The sequence below is a fragment of the Typopeltis vanoorti genome, chromosome 1 (assembly GCF_054136105.1).
Source record: "Typopeltis vanoorti isolate ZY-2024b chromosome 1, IOZ_Tvanoo_1.0, whole genome shotgun sequence".
In the NCBI taxonomy this organism is placed as follows: domain Eukaryota; kingdom Metazoa; phylum Arthropoda; class Arachnida; order Uropygi; family Thelyphonidae; genus Typopeltis; species Typopeltis vanoorti.
Window position 1 is genome coordinate 4,062,835 of NC_143549.1, and position 18,724 is coordinate 4,081,558.

The following is an 18,724-nucleotide window of genomic DNA, read 5'->3' on the forward strand; positions in this document are numbered from 1 at the left end:
CAATGTCAAGTTCTTTCCTAATATCCTCATTTTTAATATGATATTGCCATTGATGCCATCTGTTCACGCCTATAATCTTTCTCAGGACTCTTATATCTGCAGTCTCTACTCTTTGGTCAAGTGTTTTGCTTCTGAACCAGCTCTCAGATCCATAAGTTAAACTGGTTTGAATACAACACTGTCTTGTATACAGCTAATTTAGTGTTCCGACTAATTTCTCTCTTATTCCATATGAATTTAATCAATTGACTTCCTACCATACCAGCTTTGCTGATTCTGTTGTCTATTTCTATATTTAATTTACCATCTTCAGTAAAAATCGTGCCTAAGTAGCTGAAATGTTTCACTTGTTCCACAGGTTCTCCATTCACAACACAGTTGACATTTTCAATGATTCTGCCTATTTTCATTGTCTTTGTCTTTTTATTGCTGACCTTCATACCATATCTATTACAACAGCTATTCAATTTAGTCAGGTGTTTAGGAATTTAGTTCATTAACTGCCCTTACTAGAATGTCTGGTAAGGGCAGTTAATGAACATGACAAAAATTTCTTTTAAGGTTACACGGTGATCAGCATTCATATATTTATTTATTTATTCTTTTTTTTTCTTTCAACTTTTATTTTATTTTATATTATTTATTTTTTTAATTATCGCTAGAGGTCAGGCTAAGAAAAAGTTTCATTAACAGCATAGATTTAATTTACCAGTACAGAGCATGTAGCTTGGTTCCCTATACACATGTATCCTTCTGATGATGACCTCAATACAGGGGTCGAAACTTCAAATTGTTATTTTATTAATAATAATTAAAATAATCATTTCAACAAGCATGTTTTGTGTCTCTAAATTTGGAAATATGAATGCTGATCACAGTGTAACCTTAAAAGAAAGAGTCATCATAATCCATGGAGATGTGACCCACAAGCAGTGATACGTGTAAGCTAAAGATACGTGTTTCCTTGTTAATCAATCGACTAGCCTTTTTGAAACGATGTAGAGACAGCAACTTAACACGTTCGCTGACAACTACGAGTATACTCGTAGTTGGTAAACCAGCTACAAGTATACTCGTATGACGCTTACCGCTGGCAACGAGATTACTGCACTGACCTTGAAGAAGTGAAAATGCTTGGCTTTTGGAGCTAGCATCAAAACTGCGTATTCTCATAGATGGTATATGCTCTGCACAAGCCAACTACAAGTATACTCGTATGACACTTACCACCGGCAACGGGATTACCATACTGACCATGAAGATTTGAAATTGCTTGGCGTATGGGAACAGACTATGCCGAAGTAGCGTGGCAGCGAACATGTTAATACTCAACTGCATTAAACTAAAGAAGAAGTTTACATTAGCTAAAGCGCTCCATATCTATGTCTGGTTGGAAAAAGCTTTGTTAAGAGAACAGATTCATCAGGCACGTCCTAGCATCTACCTAAGCCAAAGTTCTACAACGTAAATTAAAACTATCTGACTACGTTAATCCAGAAATTTGGGATATTTTAGACTGGATCACAGACGACTCGGCCAAACACCTATTAGTGAAAAACAAGGAAAAACTAATAAAGAAGTTTCAAGCACTACAACAACATGAAAGCACAAGACAATTAGGATGCTATAGCGAAAGGAACATCCAATCACCCACAAAAGAAGCTAGGAGCAACCAAACACCATCGGACCATGGCTTGGTTATCAAACAATCAAACTACAATCGCACCTAAGGTGAATCCTCACTGTTGGAGAAAGGTCTAGACTATGCCATTGCACTGAGGTCAGTAAACAAACTTGATATCGTTTATCATATCGAGAGAGGTTTAAGATCCCTCCCTGCCAATCTAGCTGATAAAATATGCATGGAAACATCTTGTATTCTAAATGTAAACAAAAAACTAAGCAGCAACATAAACAAAATGGAAAAACAAGCCCTTAAATCCTTAAAAAATAAGCAGGACATTCATATCACAAAAGCAGATAAAGGAAATGCCACTGTCGTAGACCGGACAACCTACATAGAGAAAATGAACCATCTGGTATCAGACCACAACACCTACCAAATGGTAAACTACAGCCTCACAAAACATATCAAAAAGAAAACAACTGAATGAATTAAATCCATAACATATGGCCAGAAGAAACAACAAAAAAACTAATACCTCATTATGTCCACACGCCCTGAATTTATGGCCTGCCAAAAATACACAAAACAGACACACCACTACATCCAATTGTTGAAGGAATCGACAGCCCAAATTACCACATAGCCAAAAAATTAGCGGCCACACTCAAGGAATTGGTAGGTCAGTCCCCTTCAACATAAAAAAATACACACCATTTCATAAACAAAATTAAAAACATTACACTCAACGACCAAGATTTATTAGTCAGCTTTGACATAACTTCCCTTTTCACCAATGTCCCGATCAATGATACTATCTTACTCCTACAGAACATATTTCCACACATCATCACGGCCCTCTTTGCCCACGTACTCCGCTCTGGATATTTCGTGTGGCAAAACAATTTTTACCTTCAATAAGAGGGTACAGCCATAGGCTCACCACTTTCCCCCCAATTGTTAACTTTTATATGGAAGACTTTGAGCAACGAGCTCTAGAGTCGGCGTGCCTGAAGCCCAAAATCTGGCTCAGATACGTCAACGATATTTTTGCCATTTGGCCCCATGGCCACGAAGCACTAAATACATTCCTTGGCCACCTGAATAAACAACACAAATGTATCCAATTCACCATTGAAATAGAAAAAACAACTCTCATGTTTTTTCTATAAAAACAAGAGAGTTGTTTTTATAGAAAAACTACACACACAGGCCAGTACATACACAAAAATTCTTATCACCACCCAACACAAAAACTAGGTGTCATAAACACCCTTAAACTATCTGTTCAAATGAACAAGCTCTAAACCAGGAATACAAGATCATCAACCATACATTTATAAAAAATGGATACAGTAAAAAAACTATTCACAAGATCCTCCACAGAGATACCAGTAAAAACAAAAAAGATTTCAAGAATGCTATTGTCATACCTTATGTTAGAGGCATTTCTGAAAAAATAGACAAAACGCGACACAAATACAACCTCAAAACCACCTTTAAACCCCCAACAAAATTAAGACACCTACTCAGTTCTTCCAAAGATCCTCTTCCACACCTAGCCCAGCCAGGAGTATACAAAATACAATGCACATGTAAACTACCATACATAGGGGAAATAAGGCAAACCACCATCCCAATTAGGAAGGACGGACACAAACAACACATTAAATACCTCCATTTTTGGAAAAACCAGCCTTTCTGACCACGCACTCCAAACATGCCACAGAATTGATTGGAAAAATACCAAGTCCCTACACCATACCAAAACCTGGTTGGAGCGGAAATTCAAAGCAGCATGTGAAATGCTCAAAGATAACCCAAATCTGAACAAAAATGATGGCCTAACCATTCCGAGAATGTGGAGGACCCATCTGCAACCTTTATAGCAACCAGAACAAGCCAAAGATAAATCCCAATACAAGAAGACTTGGTGGAGGTTTCCCCACCCCCCCTTAACATTCCATAGCAACTTGAACTGTACAAAGCCTGAAGAAAATCATAGTATAACAATCTGAACTCTACAAATCCAGAAGAATCTTAGTACATGAGGACTATAGCAGAGTTCATTGTAGTTTTTTATTTATTAATTATAATTTATATATTTATTATTATTTTTTTTCTTTCAACTTTTATTTAATTTAATTTATTTTTTTAATTATTGCTAGAGGTCAGGTTAAGAAAAATATTAATTAACAGCATAGATTTAATTTACCAGTACAGAGTGCAAGAGCATGCAGCTTAGTTCCCTATACACATGTATCCTTCTGATGATGACCTCAATACAGTGGTCGACACGTCAAATTGTTATTTTCTTAATAATAAGTAAAATAATCATTTCAACACGTGTTTTGTGTCTCTAAATTCGGAAATATCAGTAACAAAATTTAGTAATTCGATAAGTGGGAGAGTCAATACAATTCACAATGGGTATTACTGGATAACCTTCTTTACAGGTTAAGTTAAGCAGATAATAATCTTTATGGATTTTTGGGAGGCCATATAAGCGAGGAGGTCTTCCAAAATGAGTGCGCAGTTTATCCACGGTGTTTTGATCCTAACTGATAACTTCATCAAGCAACTTATTTAGTTTTTTAATTTGCAAATTTGCAGGATTATGATTGATTTCTTGATAAGTGGAGGTATGTTGTAAAAGGCTGTTACTTTTCTCTCATCGTCAGTCTTATCCATGATCACTACAGCTTTTCCTTTATCAGATTTTGAAATAGACATTTCATTATGTTTTCTTAATGAAGTTAGGGCATGAATTTCAGCACTCGATAAATTACATGGCGGTAACTTGCTTTTGAAAAGTGAGGCAGGAACTTCAAATCGTAGTTTATTAACAATTCACTAGAAAGTCCTGACAGATTACATTCTATATTATGAAAAAAAAAAATCAAGATAAGGAATGCGTTTAGGTATTATGGCAAAATTAAGGCCTTTAGCTAATGCACTAATTTCAGTGTCAGATAAAGGGCGTCCATAAATATTAACAATCCATTTATTCGTAGGAGTGTTGTCAGAGGTAACGTCTTTCTTTTGCTTATGGTATAATGATTCATATTTTTGTATGAGTTTGCAAGAATGTTTTTCATAGGAACGGACTAATGATTGTTTAGACACCCAAAGAATGATATCCAGTAATTCTTCATCGAGGACAGCTGAAATATTTCTTTCAAGATCCAAAATAGAATGAATGTTGGATGCTAAATCTTTTTTAGTTAGCCAAAGTTGGTTCCGTATCAAGGATTAGGTTGCACAAGATAAGATTCTTATCTTATGCAGCCATCAATGAAATAATTATCTTTAAAGAATTATTTTAATTAATCTTCTGGCATGCAACAATTTAATTGGTGATCCACCGACTGTTCTGTACTTTGTACAGGCAGCCCTTGGTTTATGGCGGGTTCGATTTATGTTGATTCACAATAACACCAGTTGCCTGCGCGTGCTTTCTTACTGCAGTGTGGTTCACTGAGAAACGACACTAGCAGGCACTCTAGTGTCTGAGTGTTTACCGAGCTACTACGACGTATATGTATCAAACCTAGTTTTAATGTTGAATCTACCTAATTGTTCTATTTAATTTTTTTTACGTACATACACATTTAAATTGATAAAGTATTAATTTATCAATTGTATTGATAAATAAATTAATTACATACCATGTCTGATAATAGAAGTGCAGAAAAATTAGCAGAACTTGGTGTTAAGAAGGCATGGAAATTAATCACACTTGAAAAGAAGATGGGCAGACACGTGCTAATGTCTGTAGAAGTATGAACTCACTTCCATCGACTGTTACTACAATTATGAAAAAAGCAGATAGAATAAAACAGTCTGCGCAACAATCGACGGCAGTACTAAATGCAAAACATGTAAGTTATAGCAGGGGTAAACTTCATGAAAAATTGGAAAAATTATTATCATTATGGGTGGATGACTTGAATCAGAAAAACATTCCTCTGACGCAGGCTGTTATAACTGAGAAAGCAAAAACAATTTTTGAGGAGATCTTAAAAAGACAGATGGAGGTGTAAGAAACATTTTTAGGAAGCAAAAGTTGGTTCATGAGATTTAGGTCTCAAATTATGTGGTGAGGCGGCAAGTGCAGATGTTGTGGCAGCGGCTGCTTTTCCTAAAGAATTTCAAGACTGTGTAGAACAAGGAAGTTATCCTCCTGATCTCATTTTCAATGTTGATAAGACTGGGCTGTACTGGAAAAAACTGCCATCACGCACCTTCATTTCCTGTGAAGAACGTTCTGCTCCAGGTTTTAAAGCTGCAAAAGATAGACTTACGCTTTTGTTGGGTGCAAATGTCTCCGGAACTTTGAAGCTTAAAACAACTTTGGTGTACCATTCACAGACACCACGCGCCTTCAAGGGTCTAAAAGCCATGCTGCCAGTCTATTGGAAATGGAACAAAAAAGCTTGGGTTACACAAGACGCTTTTATAGATTGGTACACAAATTATTTTTGTCCTACCGTGCTTCGCTTCTGTAAAGAAAATGATTTGCCAGCCAAGGCATTGCTTCTCTTGGATAATGCCCCTGGACATCCTCAAAACCTTGCTGAAGTAAGAACACCACTGGATGTCAAGGTTGTTTACATGCCCCAAACACAACATCGCTTTTGCAACCAATAGATCAGGGGATTATATAAATCTTCAAAGCCTATTACCTCCATATAACATTTATGGAAATGGTAAGAATCTTGGACACTTCAGGAAAAACTATTAAAGACTATTGGCGGTCATTTGATATTTTGAAGGGCATTAACAACATTGAGGCAGCTTGGAACTTAGTGTCAGCAAAGTGTTTAAAAGGAGCATGCTGAAAACTTCTTCCAATATTTATGCACGACTTCGTGGAATTAGAGCAAGAGGAGAATGTTATTGAAGATGTTACTAAGCTTGCACGAGAGATGGGATTGTACAATATTACAGCTGAAGATGTGACAGAAGACTTAGAGAGCCATGATAAATCGCTTTCCAATGAAGACTTAAAAGAATTAGCCGAACAATTAAGTCAACATCCAAAGGAGGAGAAAGAAAATGAAGAAGGTCCTCTGAGAGATATGAAAACAGCCAATTTACAGCAAATTCTTGCAAACATAAAGACATTGACTGATGAACTCTGCGAAATGGACCACGATTGGGAACAGAGTGCGAACGTAAAAAGGAGTGTAATCGCATCTATTCGACCTTACATTGAACTCCTTAAAGAAAGAAAAAGAAAATCTAGGCAGTTAACACTGGATACTTTTTTAAAAAAATTCAGGTGATCCGAAACCAGGAACTTCAGCATAGAAATATGTAATATCTTTTCGAAGTTTTATATTTTTTGTATATAATTTTATTTTAACAAATATATATGTATGTATTATCAAAGCTTTAAATATAATAATGTTACACATATTTTTTGACTACACGGAACATAACTTCATGCCTCCCATTAAAATTGGGTTTGTTTTACGCCTTTTTTCAGGAACGGAACTGGCGTAAACCAAGCGCTGCCTGTATTCCATTCCTTTAACTGTTTGTTCTCTACTGATGATGTACTGTTACTTTCAGTACGAAATATTTGTACCTTCAATTCATTAAAGTTATTACTGTTGGTTTTATACGTGTTAAGTTATTAATTTATTATGCCACAGGTACCTCTAAAGATTAGATTGCAAGAATGCCATACCATACCATACATTAGGAGCATTTCAGAAAATATAAACAGAACGCCAAATATAATATTAAGACAACCTTAAAACTTATTGCAAAATTAAGAAATTTACTTAGCTCTTCCAAAGATCCTCTGCCATACCTTGTCCACCCAGGAGTTTACAAAATTCAATGTATCTGTAACCTACCTTACATAGGGGAAACAGGACACACCGTCCCAATTAGAGAAAAGATGAATGCAAACCTCACATTATATACCTCCACTATGGTAATACAGGCCTATCAGACTGCACACTTCAAACATTTCACAGAATTGACTGGAATACACTGCACCAAAACCTGGTTTGAAAGAAAATTCAAAGAAGCCTGTGAAATGCTGAAACATCATCGAAATCGGAAAACAGGAATGGTGGATTAATTATTCCAAGAATTTGGAAGATTCATCTTCAACCCATATACTGTATTCCCACAAATGTGAGACCCTTCGACACTTCTGCACTTGTCAAAAGAAGGAGAATCCATTCCGATAATAGGGTGATCAATCCGTATTGTGGGATGAGTTGTTTATTATTACATGTCGGAAAATTAACTTCTCTTTTATGATCATTGTAGTTTTTTAAAGTGGTAACTATTTTGCTTGTAATTTTACATATAAAGCAAGTGATTTCGCATATTGGTGACCAATTTGTACATCGCTTTATTTCTTCCCCCTCTTTAACATGAATTGACTCTTCTTGGCAGTCTGCCAATGATGGCTCTCGCTTCTGTGGTTGGACAGTAGCATCTAGAACAGAGGAAAATCTTAATAAGAGACGCCTTTGGAAATTGTTTAATGTAGTCTGTTCCCCCACCCTACCAGAGAACTAGGGTAAATGATTAACAAACATTTAGATTCATCTTACTTTTATATAGTGTAGTGCAGTGGTTCTTAACCGGTGTTCGCCGGAACACTTGTGTTCCGTGAACTGGTTGCAGGTTACAAGTGTTCTGCCAGTGAAAGATGTCACATGACACAGCTCTGAGTGTAATTGGCTACTCTGATCTTAACAACTGAAGACTGCTACGTGCGTTAACTTCTAAACCAATAGAATTTCGTTTATAGGTCATGTGTTTGCAAGAGGAGCGTCTGTTTTACAGACATTCAGTGATGTGTGTTTGGTTTGTGTAATATCGTAATATCGCACAGTCCATTTTAACGTGTATTTGGTTTGTGGATTGTGTGGGTTTAACAAGTAACAGATTAGGAACACTCATGCAACCTAAACTAGTCTTAACAAAACACTACATTATGGAAATATTTATAATAATTTTAGTAATTAATAACATTAAACACTACTATGCACTACCATAGATAACAATATGAGTGATATATTTAACTGCAAATTATGATATACTTGCTTATCTAATAAAGTTTAGCACATTGCTTCCTTACTTTAAAGAAGGTACCACTCAATTTCATATCCACAAATGAACCTTCCATGAATGAGTTTCTTCTCATATTACAAAGACCATAATAAGTAACTTTTCTCATGATTATCACTGTTATTAGACTAAGTTCTTATAACAATCATTATGTCTTCTTCTATGCTGAAAAAATGAATATCCTACCTTGCAGGTTAGTTAGAAACGTTGCAACTCTATTGACTCTTCTGCTAGTATTACATGACAGGGATACCAATTAGATAATTGGTATCCCTGTAATAACCTGAATACCAATTAGATAATTATTTGTAATTACGAGCATCTTCTGAGTAGCTACTTTAGGAGAAGAGCTACTTGCAAAATTTAAGTTGAAGAAAAGCCTATATCTTGGATGAAAAACTTTAAAGCATATTCTTCCTAACATTACTGCCTTGAGACCACAATTCTTAAGACTACAGTTGCAGGACTTATACCTAACAGTATAACTATAGCATTCACAGCAAAAGTTCTTTGTTCTGTATTTCTTTACTTCCGAATGTTCTGTTCCAGCAAAAGTTTTCACCTTTCTGACTTTCCTTCTTCCTTATTTGTTTCTTACTTCCTCCTTACTTACCCGCAAGTATCCCTTATGCTTTCTCCCTCTCTCTCTCTCTCCTCCCTCCTCTTGAAACCCCCCCCCCTTTGATTCCATAAAGCCTATACTTTCTCACAGTCATAAGACTGATAAAGATGAATAAGATGACTATAATACTGTTGCATGTCTCCCTTAACTTGTGATCGCCCAACTAGTAAAAGATCTATACTACTTATCTGCATAAGAGTATGAGTAAGGTGCATTGCATGCGAGATATTAAAGATCCCACGTTATTTCAAAGCCAAATATATGTAGAAACCTTGAAAGTTTCAAAAATTTGATCAGAGAGCTTATGAGAATACAATCCTGGCATTGGAGTTAACTTAGCTTGCACTACTACTACATATTCACATGTAAGGATGCTTGAGCTGCACTCACAGGCACCTGTGATTCTGAGTATTGTATTCTCATAAGCTCTCTGGTCAAATTTTTGGAACTTTCGAAGTTTCTACATATATCTGGCTTTGAAATAAGGTAGTTCCTTTAATATACCTTATTTCTATTTATTTTACATTGTCAAAATGAAGCCACATGGCTCTTTCTTCAACAATATCATCATATCTTCAGCATTCTTTGTCCCTTGACTTATTGCATAAAAGGAGTATTCTTGTAAAAATTCAGGTATAGAAATTTAAGATTCTAAGAGTTAATTCTTACAGGAGATAAGTTCTTGATAACACCGGGATGTATGTTCTGCTGAGAGGTACATCCCAGCAGAATGTTTCTGACGCCTTGTGGAATCTAAGTTTGATAACATAATGGTGTTCTGAAGACTGAGAAGAATAGTACTCGCTATTATACAGGCGCATCTAAAAATAGGTCAATTAATGTATGGGAATATTTCTGAAACATATGAGAGATATTTTCGAGGAAAAAAAAAAAAAGATGCATGGAATAATCTGTCTAGCATAACTGAACAATTTCTGACAAGCTCATAATGTACAAACAAATACTAAGTAAAACAAAAAAAAGAAATCTCAAAATATAAATAAGCATTTATTAAGAAATAAACAAAATTTACCATCTTTTAACTGAACACAGCCATGGCACCTTCTAGCTGCAGGACACTCTAAGTTATAAAAGAAAACCGTATTAAAACATTTATTTTTTTCAAGATGTTCACATAAACACATACACACAGAATTAAGTGAAAAGGTGGCCTAAGTATATCAAAAACAATCTCATGTTAAAATCTAAAATCAAATGCAGTCAAAAATTTAAAGAGCACTGAAATAAAAATAAACCTGCCATGAAATTATATTCTTGTTTAACCTTTTATCCAAGTGTATGCAAACAAAGTCTGCATGTGAAGCATCTTTGGGACTAAACTACTTGTATATAGAAGATGGCTTCACATCAATTAAAAAAATTGCCTTAGTATTTCATAATGTAACAACACACATCCAAAATAAAATAAAATCTCGAATCTCCTAAATCTTCACATCCAATAAAAAAAACCAGGAGTCTACACGATCAGTTGCAACTGTGGTCTGCACTACATAACAGACTGGCGGCTCTGGTGAGATACAGCAATCAGAACACTTCGAGAAGGATGTTGAGAATGAAAGAAAACCCAAATCAGGACTGGCATCACATACGATAGAAATAAAACATTAGGTCAAATGGCAACAAACTGAAACTTTCCACACTGATTAAAGTTTTTACTCAAGAGCATTCAAAGCAACTGAAATATTTTCTACAGTGACAGAAAAACAAGGGATGATTTTACATTGAGTCATCTTCATTAATCTATCATGGCACTCATATCTACCAGCAATATATAGAAGCCCATGGAGAAGCAGTCAGCATAATAGGGAATGCATACCTTCCATTGTTTAAATATTTTTCACCAGAAATGTTGACTGTTACTACTTGCTTTCTAGTTTTTTTAGTTTCTTCTTATTATTCTTGATGAAATGAAACAAAGCGGTTCACAAAACTATTGTAATAATATATCTCTTTTATTTTTTTTGATGATATTATTTATTTTGTTTATTATTATTTATTGTTGTCGGACTGCACCCTTGTAATGTCTTTTTCTTATCAGTCATAATACCGAGTTTATCGTCACTGCTTGAGCTAGTTCTTCATGAACAAAACTTATGATTATTCTTAATCCTTTTAGTCTATAGTTTTACCCCCCCCCCTTTCTCTCAAGGCCATAAATAAGCTATTTCACGTACTCAAAGTGTAGACCCAGGAATTGTTTCTGACTGGAACCAATTCCCTAAACTACCTTGCTGTATTTCTCTTGCATTGATCCTTAAAAATTTATATATTTTTTTTCAACTGCACCATTAAGGATCATGTAAAAGAATTGTCTTTCTTTCCCTCACATGCAAAAGAAACTTTCTGCTAAGCACGAAACTTTCAAGCAAACTAACTCCAATTCAAGCAATTCCTAATTCTTAATATCAGTCAGTCGTGGCTATCACTGTTCTTTGGTCACACAGGTTCTATATTTTTATGAGACAGTGCACTGGTAAGGCAAGATCAGGAAAGCTATTAACAAAACAAACATGTTTACTCATTCTAAGCCAAATTAATTACAAAATTTAAACTACACACATCAGGTGTCTGGTTCAGCCTAATACAACTAGATAACAATGGAGAGAATACAAATCACATGTCTAATTCTCCATACGATCATTCAAGCATTTTCGCTTAAGCTTTAAGACAAAGATGGTAAAATTTCACATAAATTTTGAGACACGTAGATAGACTTAAACACGCTTTATTCTTACTCACATTATAAACAAAAAAAAGTTAAAGCTTTTTAACCACATTTAATTTCTTTGCATTACACAACATCAGCAAATTCCTCAAAACTCTATATACTACTTATTCACATTCAAACAGAAATACGGCTTTCCGACTTCTCTAATACTTTCTATGTTAATAGACAATAGAACCAACATTCGTTGCTGAAATTTCACAAACTAGAAATTTTACATAAATCATCTTACTTACAATCTTGCCAGTTTATTACATATAGTCCTAGATCCTAAGGTATACAGGCACGTTCTGCTTCTTCCGAAAAATTTCCAATCGGGTACTAGTTTATGACAGCAATTATAGCACACACACAGATCATTGAAGAATCATATGGTGGGACATCCTGAAAGGACTCTCCGCTGCTATCTAACTTCCCATCGTCGTCGGAATTCTTGATCGCGGAATGCGACTCTTCCCATCTTCGGAAAAAAAATTGGCACATGAAAAAACTTCAAAGCAAGAGCCCTTTGGCTCCTCGATTTTTGCCTTTTATCTCACTCTCCCGACCTTTGCCCTTCTTCAAATTAAGTCCCCTGGATTTACTGGAGGATTTTTCTCCACCACCCACGCTATCGTTGAAGGGAAAACTCATAATCCGGTGACCTTGTCGCTAGCCTTAGATCTATTTGTCTAATCCTGTCTGAGCTTATTTTTTTGTCTTTACAATTCTAGTGGTTCTTACAAAAAATATTCTACCAATTTGTTACCAGAATTAATACAGCAAAGTGAGTTATTACATTAATTTAATTACAAGTATTTTATGTAAAATTTAATTTCCCATGTAAAATCGACATAGAAAAAAATTTTACTATGTTTTTTCTATACAAGATTTTTTTTACACTATCCAACTATCAGAATTAAAACATAGTTTTTTCTATTTCACATCTTTGTGTAATTTATACCGAAAAAATTTATTTCATAAAAATGTCCTATCTCCACAGAAGTCGTTGATTAATTATCAATTAGATATTAATATTTAAACAGTGTTGAACTTATTATAATGCTGTAATTTAGTGATCAACCAGTTGTTGATAAGCTGCTAATATGTAGCATGTAGCAACCTTTGGCCAAGTCAGTTCTGCCTTCCAGAATGGCCTGTTTCCATAAATGGACAAATGAATTAAGCTAGTGTTGCTACCTTATAAGCCTGACTGCACTAGTTAGTGGAAAACCAACCAGACGTATATATATATGGTAGACAACTTTCATCACCCTATGAAACACTATTAATGTACTTATTGGAAGCCCAAAGAGACAATTTCCCATGTTTCTTCTCAAGAACACGATCTCTGGTTCTGTGTTCATCTTTTCACACATGCAGTGTGGGTGACACTATTCATGGACATGCAAAATATACTATAATTCACTACAGAGCCAGCCACTCCATTTGAAGATATGGCAATAAAGCGGCTGTGCAAACACTAAGAATTCCCTACTTGCTGGGTAGAGAATCAGAAATAACAGGTGAATAATCCTGTTTACTCTGCCAGAGTACAAATACAGCAGTATAAGGGAAAGGGGGGAGGTAATATGTCAAGGACGGCACAGGCTTCCTTGATAATGGATCTGGGTAATTCCTGTGTGGGAGTTATAACAATCAGTCTTTCATAACATAACATGCTCCTGATCTGCAAGTTTCTAACACCACCAACCACGAAAGACACCAAACAGATTTTACTAAGAATGCTGTGAAAAAAATACTCCCACAAAAATATCAAAAAAGGTGGGGAAAAAAAAAAGATTTCCCTCAAACTAACACAATCTGATGGGAGAAAAAAATTCCACATAATCAGCATCTAGGGCTTCAATATAAGGATTAATGATGTGATCACATGCATCAAATTTGATCTATTATTCTTTATCGGTATCTTAACTGAAATATCGTACTTAACTGACATCCTCTAAAATTATACTTCAGTTTAACCTTCCATACTACATAAATTCTGCATGGCTATTTAAAAGAGTGTGGTACATGTGCTTTTGTCAGATCTGGTATTCTACATCAGCTAACAAACTACTTCAATATGATCTGCTCTGTCTCAATATTTACTCACTTTACACTGACTTTACTGCTCTCTAATTTTGATCACCATACTAATCTCTTTGATTATTTATCTGCAAAGGTTGATGTTCTACAGACTAATTATTCCGACCACAAGATTATGTCGCTTGGAGAATACTTCAATGTCCACAGTTTATAAATTAAAATGAGCTTTTCTAATCAATTAGAGTATCTATTTAGTGCATATTAGAATGAATGCCAGTTAACCTAGGAATATTTCCCTGAATTTTGAATAAGCTCATATTCAAACTCTGGCTGGCACAGCAATAAAAAAAATAAATTTGCTAGTGTCCGAAAAGGAAGCATTCCTAGGTAGAGTTGAGTAGGGCATTATTAAGGAAGTAAGTTAGTATATTAAATAACAATAGCGAAAGAAAATGAAGATATAACAATGGGTTTTAGCCCAGTTTAATCTTTTCAACCTTTGTTTGAGAGATAAAAATGGCCTTTTTCGTGGAATTCTAGCATTTAGACCAAATTCCTGTAGTCTGCGCAGAACAGTCCTTGCACTCAACTTCACATTGTATTGCGCCATTTCATCTTGTATACATCCAGATGATTTTCTTCTATCACATAGTCACAGTCTCTCAATTCTTCTATCATCACTTTCTGTTGTGCACCTTTTTCCTGCCTTTACCAGTCTGGTTTTGCAATAACTGAGTCTCCTTATAACTCTTCAAAAATTTAGAAATGTCACCTTTGGTTAAGTTTCCATCAATTTTTCTTCTAATTTCTTCATAACTGTAACCTTGTTCACTTAATAGTACTATTTTACATCGCTTTCTGGGTGACCAGTCAACTCTTTGCACCATTTCTTTAATTTTATTATGTTTTACAAGCTCACTAAATGAAAGAACACAAAAAAAACCAACCAACTTGATAGCAATCACACAACACACTGACAAATGTCTTCCTCTCAGCTCCAATACATGACATCAATAGCTGAATCCTACTGTGACCTTATTGGCTCATTGCCAAAACAAGATGACATCTGATTGGCTCTCTAAACAATCATGCTCATCGGCTACATTCAAATGAAAGAAAGCTACTTCATATCAACCAAGTGGTGCTTCTTTTTTTTAGTCATTTAGCTATAACTTTTCATGTTTATTTTTATTTTGTTTTATTCATATGGAGTTCCCTCCCTTTTCTCCCCCGTCCCTATTGGGGCGAGTTGAGCCCCACTCATGGGGGGAGGGGGGTTAAGTATTTATGGCTGTAGATCCGTGTATTCACGGGGCCAATTTGCCTGCATGTGGGATGAAAATCCTGCTGTCAACGCCCAAGACAGGCTAACTTGGCTATGGCTGAGGAAGATCCTTAAGCTCCTCACGTCGGCAACAGGAATCGAATCTAGGACACTCCTTTCCCAGGCATATGGTTGTGAAGCACAAAGCTACTAGGCTAACCACGCAGACATAACTTTTCATAGAATACAGATAAAAATTGAACAAACTTTGTTGCATTACATTCTTGATTAAATTATCTTTCCATTGATATATAATTTTATGGTATTACACCAAAAAAAAATGGTGTTATGAGCCATCAAACCTCAAAAATACACTTTTTTCAAAAGGTTTCCACAATTTTGGCCACTAGTGTATATACAGGGGGTCCTCGATTTAGGTTATTTACCTAACCTAAAACACCCTAAAGTCATACGTATATATCAAGAAACAGAACTAGGCCATAGGAAAATGAAAGGGAGAACATAATTACTGTATAGTACAGAAAAATGACAAAAATGAAACTGTAATAAAAAAACCAAAAAAATAACAATCTTTTTGCCTTTTCTTGAATTAACATGAGGCTATTTGGGATGCTGGTCTTCTAGCCAAAGAACAAGAAGCCTTTCCATCTCAGTCATGAGCCTACTACGTTTTTTCATAATCACAGTCGATTTCATGGGCGCCAATTATTACACTGTTCAAGGATGTGAACTTTATCCTTGATAATAATCCCGACTGTGGTACAACTTAAGTTCAACGGGCGGCCGATGTTCATTGGCTTTACTCCCTTTTTTGCCCTTTTAATAATGTCTAATTTCACCTCTAATGTAATGGCTTTCCTTTTTTTCGACACACCGCCATCGGAAGAGTCTACCTTACATTTGGGAACCATATTGAAGGGTAAAAAGTCACAAAAAAAAACACAAACACAAAAGTGAGAGAGCAGATGTAAACAAAGCATGCGGTATCCAACGAGTGTATGCTGGGACCTAAGCGACGCCACCTCCCCCAAACAAACGGTACGTAACGGCGTATTCTTCCACCGCCCTTACAAACAAGTTCGCCCACGACGTTTGAATTTTACGTCACGCTGCTTCAAGTCGAAATTTATTTTTTTAATTATTTATGGTATTACCGCTGTAAAGTCGAAACGACACATGTCGAGGATCCCCTGTATATTGGAAACTGCCTAGTCCCATTATATCTAGGTTTGGGTTCAAGGCTACATTATGAATGGTCAGTGTATTTGACATTCTTGGAAAATTGATGATTTTCATCTGTTTTATTATGCTTTTTATCTTAGAAAATTCGATTATTTTGTTTTTAGAGTATTTAATGTATTTGCATCATATTTTTATTAGGCTATTGCAATATTATATATGGTTTAAAACGTCATCAAAAACACACAAGAAACAAAATGCCAACAAGAACAGCTTGAGAACAAGAACAAGTCAAGAATAAGAAGGCTTATCCCATTAAGGAGGATACTGAAAGTAATTTAATATCCAATGTCACAAACAGATTATTACACAGACAATGTGTAATTAAAACAGAAAATTGAGTGCCATTTAAAAGAGCATATGGAAGATAAGATGAGAAGAAAATGACCTGGTTTGGATCGATCCAGCATATGCAATGACATCTGCATAAAGACATTAGAATATTACAAACACCTAATAAAAATATGTTATATAAACACTAAATACTCTAAAAAGAAAATTAAGGCAAATTAAAAAACATCAAAGTACAGAATCAGGTAAGTTACTGTGTAATGAAAATTAGGTAAGAAGTGTAAAGAGAAAGATATTATTATATTATTTACTATGGTTACTCTATCATAAAACATGCTACTGACGAGCAGGTTATAACTTCAAGTTTTCCTGGAGTAAGAATTAAAAACAGAAAAGCAATGCAAAAGAGACTGTAATTCTGGTAGGTATAAATGACAACTAGCGATAAGTTCAGAATGAGAGAGAATATGAAAGGGTTGTTGGAAGAAGTGAGAGAGTGAAGTGTGAGAAAGAGAAAATCATAAGTATATTATGTACCTATAATAGAAATTAATTAAGAAAAAGGGCTATGATGGCAAATGATTGAATGCATAAGCTGTGCAGAAGACATAGATGCGAGTTTTTTGATATGTGGAATGAATTGCATTTGTATATGAAGGATGGCCTATATTTGAATGCATTTGGCATCAAGAGTCTTGAAAAATTATTAATTGGTATGACACCTAACATAGTCAGGGAAACTAAATTATGATGAGAGAATTGGTGAGAATATGTGTGTAAGTGAGACAATGTTATGTAGCTAAGTTAATGAGACGGGAATAGGCATTATCACGGAAATGCTTATAAGGAGAGAATGATTTTGAGTTTGTCCAGTTGTAGCACCAAGATGCCTACATAAATAAGATGCAAATAAGAACAGACATCTGCAAGTTGTTCAACTTTGTCATGCAGACTAGTAAGCAAAAAAGCACGCAAGTAGATTATTATGTATGTATGTACACAAATGTATGTATCAAAAACAAAGGAGTAGTGTGTGTTGCCTTGGCCATTACGTTCGGACCTCAGATTATAGACATTAGTGAGACTTGGCTATCAGAGGCAGAACATAAACTGATATCAAGTATAAAGGATACATTATTTTAAGGAAGGATAGACAGAATATGCTGCTAATGATATTCGACGACTAGAATTCAGTTAGCATTGAGACAGTAATAATAACAACAGTTTTTCATGTGGCAGTGAGTTTGAAGTCATCTGATGTGAGGTGTAGTCTAAGAATAACAAATACATAGAGGGATGTATGCCATTACAGACTTAGTGGAGTGACTGTTTATAGTAACAAAGAAATGCATCATCAAATGAAGATAATGGGTGCAAAGAGAGTAATCATAATTGAGGTCTATAATTGTCCAAACATTGATTGGGTAGCAATAAAATCTCATGAAAAGAATGAAACTGATTTATTGAGCTGTTGCGAGACAACTTCCTCAAGCAGCATATAAAAGAAAGAACTTGAGATCAAAGACTGTTAGATTTGATTACAGTGTGCTAGAGGATTTTAGTTAAAGACGTAACTATTCTTTTAGTGATGATGGCAAATTAAATTTGGAAATAGACAGCAGAATTAGCAAAATATGGTATGGTAAGAAGTCAACTGAAAAAATTTATATGGAATAAGAGAGAGATTAGTCAAAACATTAAAATTATGGATCTGAGAGCTGTGTTACGAATATAACTCTTGATCAAAAATTGAAGACCACAGATATGAGAGTCCTAAGAAAGATTAGG

At 35.1% G+C, this 18,724-nt stretch overlaps 1 protein-coding gene across 1 annotated transcript in view; it reads right to left on the reverse strand.

Annotated features, from left to right (window-relative positions):
- Positions 1–18,724, reverse strand: part of slim (scruin like at the midline) — a 269,055-nt gene that overhangs the window by 73,244 nt on the left and 177,087 nt on the right. The window contains exon 8 of the mRNA XM_090407794.1: positions 10,381–10,428. Coding sequence (XP_090263920.1) covers positions 10,381–10,428 — 48 coding nt within the window. The remainder of the gene's footprint in view (positions 1–10,380; positions 10,429–18,724) is intronic.